At 41.8% G+C, this 5,532-nt stretch overlaps 1 protein-coding gene across 1 annotated transcript; it reads left to right on the top strand.

Annotated features, from left to right (window-relative positions):
* Positions 1-1,054: 1,054 nt before the first annotated feature.
* On the top strand, positions 1,055-2,877 carry LOC147641050 (peroxidase A2-like). The gene is made up of 4 exons (XM_086809660.1): positions 1,055-1,481; positions 1,562-1,753; positions 1,932-2,097; positions 2,251-2,877. Exons 1-4 carry the CDS (start codon positions 1,209-1,211, stop codon positions 2,670-2,672), a joined length of 1,053 nt encoding a protein of 350 aa, XP_086665786.1. The 5' UTR covers positions 1,055-1,208; the 3' UTR covers positions 2,673-2,877.
* The last annotated feature ends 2,655 nt before the right edge of the window (positions 2,878-5,532 follow it).

The following is a 5,532-nucleotide window of genomic DNA, read 5'->3' as shown; positions in this document are numbered from 1 at the left end:
TCTAGGCTTTACCCTAGTGCTTTGAGGTTACATTTTCCTAAACAAAGGTCATTTGTTCAAATGTCAAGTACATCACATCTCCCATCAAAACACATGAGAAATGCGCCGACCTTTTTGCATTTTCACAGGGCGCAAACGGTAACGATGATCTGGGTGAAGCTGTCAGGGAGCTCAAACGAAAGTCACGGTCTATTTTTCGAGCATATTACAGTTAAGGCTGGTCTCTTGTATTGCATGGCATGGTTAGCTATATTGTAATGATTGTGCAAGGAGAGAAATGGCTTGCGTGTGGGGCATGCCCCACCGATTCGCTAAGACAGTGGAAACGTTTGTGCTTGCCCAATTAGATAGACTTCATCAAGCATTAAAAAAAACAGAGACGTGAGGGAGTGTTAAATCAGGAGGAGTGCCAAACATTAAAAAAAACAGAGACGTTTGTAATTGAAGGAACGCGGCCTCAAACGTAGGATGGATTAGAAGTTTGGCAGTTCAGCTAGTCATAATCAAAGGAACGTCTCAAACACTCATGAAACTTCTAACATCCTTGTTGCAAAGTTTTACATCACTTCACTGCTCATACTTGAAGGAACGCGGCCTCAAACTAGAAGTTTGGCAGTTCTGCAACTGGTCATAATCAAAGGAACGTCTCAAACGCTCATGAAACTGGTCGAGTTAAGCAGAAGGTTCATTAGACCAGGCCTTGCAAGAGCAAAGTAGAAGTAAAAGCCAGCCTAATATCGGGCTAGGTCAAGCAAGGACCATCCCTGTCATTGACCAGTTCCGACAGGCTTTTTCCGACAGCCACGTAGTGTAGTGTTTGTGGAACATATACACTTTTGGAGTGGATCACCACTAGGAGGAGGAACGTCTCAAACCTCAAGGTAGGGGCTAGTGGGCCTTTAGGACAGTCAAGCTAGTGCGGTCCCTAAATTGTGCATGGTCTGTTTTGACCGGGTCTGATCTGCAATCGAGTCGATCCAGCTGCATCGCTGCAGGCGTCTTATATATATATATATATATATATATATATATATATATATGTAGGAGCACAGGTGCGCAGCCTGTATATCTATCTAGCACGCATCAACAAAAAGCAGCGAGGACTGATTACATCAACAAGTGAGATCTCTGATCATTGAGCAAGCTCTCTGATCCAATTACTGCAAATACAGAAACATCCCTAAAGGGCCTCAATATATATATTGATTATGGCTTCATCTTCGTCGACGACGAGCCTTATGAACTCTATAACATTCGGTCAGCTAGCAGCTGGCCTGTTGGTGGTACTGGTACTGATGATGAGCTCCGGCCTTTCGACATGTACTAGTACAAATGATGCCGAGCTTCTCAGCGATTTCTACAGTACATCATGCCCCTCGGCTTTGTCCATCGTGCGGAGCGTGGTGAAGAAGGCGGTGCAGAAGGAGCGCCGAATGGCGGCTTCGTTGCTGCGCCTGCATTTCCACGATTGCTTTGTGAACGTAAGTGAAGAAGATATCCTTCTAAATAATGAAAAATAATCATATTAGAGAAGTGAGATAGTGTCGTTCGTTTAATGCAGGGCTGCGACGGGTCGGTACTGCTGGACAACACGGCGTCATTCACAGGGGAGAAGAGCGCAGCACCCAATGTGAACTCGCTGCGGGGGTTTGATGTGGTGGACGATGTGAAGAGCGCACTAGAGGAGGCATGCCCGGGGGTGGTGTCCTGCGCGGACATTCTTGCTATAGCAGCTAGAGACGCGGTGTGGCTGGTATATTGTGTTGCCCTCTAATTCATCATGAATCTCGTCATTTACGTCTATATACATAAGTCGTTACGATACCGGATCTAGTTCGCTGGCTCCGCATGTTGCTCTCTCTAACCCACCGTTTTTTCAGCCTACGTTGTGTTTCATATGAATTAATTATGGGGCCTTATATAATTTGCAGGCTGAGGGCCCCTTTTGGACCGTGCTCTTGGGTAGAAGGGACAGCACAACCGCCAACGCTACAGAAGCTGACATTGCACTTCCAGCGCCCACAGATTTGCTGGATCGAATCGTGGCCAAGTTCGACGCGGTTGGCCTAAACGAGCTGGACGTGGTTACACTCTCAGGTTGTATTAATTATATAGCATGGTGATCTAGTAATCGCGATTTGTATTAATTATATCAATCAATATAGCATGGCTCATAAATCTACTAATCGCTATTTGGACTAATTCCAGAGTACTAATTATAATTCAGCTCGTGCTTGTTGGCAACACCAGGTGCCCACACCATCGGGCGTGGGAGGTGCGTCATCGTGAGCCCTCGCCTCTACAATTTTAGTGGCACCGGCCAGCCTGACCCCACCATTCAGCCCGCCTACCTCAAGACGCTCGAGACTGCCTGCCCAGTGGTGGGCGGTAACTCCAGCGTTGTTGTGGCGCTGGACCCCATCACCAAGGACCAGTTCGATAACAAATACTACAAGGACCTGCAAGCAAGCAAGGGCCTCTTCTCGTCCGACCAAGAGCTCCTCTCCACTCCCGGAGCGAGCACCATTTCTTATGTCAACACCTTTGCCGGAAACCAGAAGGCCTTCTTCTCCAACTTCGGTGCTTCCATGGTGAAGATGGGTAACATCAGCCCCCTCATCGGCAACAACGGCCAGATCAGGGCTAACTGCCGCCTCGTGAACTCCAGCTGATGCCCCTGGCCCAATAATTCCCAGTTCTTTTTTCATCCAAGAATAATCTTAGCATAAAATCAGGTGGACCATTCTTTTTCAACCAAGTAACGTCCCAAGGCATTTCATCTCTTTGACCTCATGTTATCCCACCATGTGTCATGGGACCTAATGTACTTCTTCAAGAGTTAATCAAACTCACTTATAAATAAAAGAAATAAGCATAGATTTGAATCAAATTAACAAGATTTAAGCATAACATAGAATAATAAAATAGAGTAAATATCACTATCAACACACTATTGGGTGGAATCTCCCTTCTTAGCTCCTCTTTTCACGACATGAGTATTTTGAGAATTGTATTTAAAATATAGCCCAAGGAACTAATAATAGTTGTGTCTATAAAATAGGGCTTGCTTTTCCACTTTTACAAAAATAACTCAAGGACTAGAGCTTGTTTACACACTAAGTGTTAAATAACCAAAGCTCTTCTAGCATATATGCTAGTGATATAGCACTGCCACGCACAAGCGTGCATAAATAATGCGTACAATCATTTGGCACTTTGCCAATAAAATAACTTATATGAGTATTAATAATCCGAGATGGTATTGACAAGATCCTCTATGTGCGACACACGTATTACTTATCAACTATCTCACAAACATAAACACAATAGTTGTTTCAATTAATTTCTATCTCCACAATTAATCCCAATATGAAATGTTGATAGGCACAAACACAACATACACTCACCACTTATTTCACCATGATGAGAGTATTATTATCCACATCATCTAGCATACCATGTATTACCACTTATTACACTTCAATTAGCATGGCACATCACTTGCATAAACTAGTTGTTCCGCCTTCGATCGTGTGCAGTTGTCTAGCCTAGTCCACTTGTTTCACTTCGACCACACACAATCAGCAAGCATGTCACTACTTGTTACACCTCAACAACACCCATCAAGAATGGTCTCAAACTATACCAATAACACTAGGTAACTAGTATTTAAGAATAGAGTTATACCTCAACAACACCCATCAAGAATGATCTAAAAACATACCGATAACATTAGGTAACTAGTATTTAATACGGGATCACCCACGATACCAATTCACAAGCATGGCGTACTTGTGTTTGGGTATCCCCGTTCAGCTAAAGGGTGGACATTATGTAACATCTCTCTTGCATGGATAAGCAACTGATCTCAATTCCATGTTTGCTTATTACGAGAAAAGGAGTAAATTCTAGTATCTCCACTAATTATAACAAAAAGACATTCTATCAAGGAATTCTATGTGTAATAAATTCTAGTGTCCCATACCACCAGAAATTATCCCGCATGAATCTAGAGATAAGTATGCATCGGAATCCTTCACACTAGTCTAATCTTTGTGTCCCATACCACAAGACTAATACATAGTGAAAAATTCACAAAGTATAGTTCAAGATAGAAGGGCCAGTTCCTTCAAGAAGTTCTACTTTTGATGCATAAAAACTCTCCTTGAAATTTACAAAAAGTCTTAAATAAAATTTATTTAAAAAAGTAATCAAATGAAATGAGTATGTTACCTCAGGAGTCAGAATACTCACCGTAGTAGGAGTATTCTTCTTCATCATTATCGATCATGTTTATTCCAAGTGAAATATACTTTGACTTCCGTGGATAATTCGATGCGATATGGCCAATCTCGTTATTCCAGTAAGACTTCTTTGAATCATCTTTGGTAGCTTGTTGAGAATCATCAACCTTGGTATCAATACCTATGTTATTACCATTGAGGACTCTATTAAACAATTTTGGAAAAGTTTTAGGCTTCAAGAACTTTGCTGTCGAGGTTCAGGGTGGCATAGCTTCCTTGGGAAAGCCATTTTTCTTTTCACATAATTCAAGGATAAGGAAATAGCCGATCTAAAAGAGTGCCTCACGGATTACCTCCTAAATAAGAGGTGGACCATAAAACTAAGCTAGTATTGGGTGCAATACTTGTTAATATTTCTCCATATCGGCTTAGCCAGATTGAGGAAGACGAGGTAGCCAAGCAACTAGCTGAATACTTGAGGATGGGTTAGATTAGACCAAGTAAGTCTCCTTGGGGTGCACCAGTTCTCTTGGTTAAGAAAAAACATCATGGTACCTAGTGGATGTGTATTGATTACAAACATCTTAACAAGGTTAAAATTTTAAAATAAATTACCTAGATTAGACGATCTTATTGATAGGTTGCAAGGAGCTAAGCATCACAAAGAGTGATTTGCAAACCGGTTATCATTCGATATGTTGAAATATATGATGTAGAAGTGATAAAGGGTGAGAGAAACAGGTCATGTAGGTGTGAACACAACCCAAATAAAGTGGGCATATGGGTGGAAAAGGGATCTAGGGTTGGCCCAATCCTAGCCTTCGGTGAACCCTATATAAATGGCAGGAGAGCTCACTTTTTGTAACACAACACAACTCAAGTAACACAATACTTGAAGGTGAAGGTTAAGCCAACTTTGGAGTGTTTGAAAAAGAAGGTAATATAGAAGCTTTCTATTTATCTTGTCTCCTTGCTCTCTCTCATATATGTTACTCTATCTTGCTATCAACTATTGCTTCCGTTGTGCATACTCTCCATAATTTTGACATGGTATCAGAGCCTTGCAAAGGCTAAGTTTCCCTTCAATCCCCTTTTCTTTATTTCTCACTATCATAAGCCATTCACATCCTCATTAAGAAGAACGGTGGGAGAAGAAGGTGAGAAGCAAAAAGGCATCAAGAAGGAAGGCAACAAAAGAGCTTCATCAAAGAGGAGAAGAAAATGAAGAAAACGTGAATTTTTATCAAAACAAATTATGTCCTTGTTCTCTGTCACAATGATCTCCTTG

Source organism: Cibotium barometz, chromosome 2 (genome assembly GCF_041138505.1).
Source record: "Cibotium barometz isolate CiBa-2024 chromosome 2, ASM4113850v1, whole genome shotgun sequence".
NCBI lineage: Eukaryota > Viridiplantae > Streptophyta > Polypodiopsida > Cyatheales > Cibotiaceae > Cibotium > Cibotium barometz.
The sequence above is the reverse complement of the archived record's forward strand: the minus strand, read 5'-3'. Positions and strand labels throughout refer to the sequence as shown.

Coding starts and splice junctions, on each gene's coding strand:
- LOC147641050 (XM_086809660.1), top strand. CDS start 1,209: ATGGCTTCATCTTCGTCGACGACGAGCCTTATGAACTCTATAACATTC. Junction 1,482..1,561: donor TCCACGATTGCTTTGTGAAC/GTAAGTGAAGAA, acceptor CGTTTAATGCAG/GGCTGCGACGGGTCGGTACT. Junction 1,754..1,931: donor CTAGAGACGCGGTGTGGCTG/GTATATTGTGTT, acceptor TATAATTTGCAG/GCTGAGGGCCCCTTTTGGAC.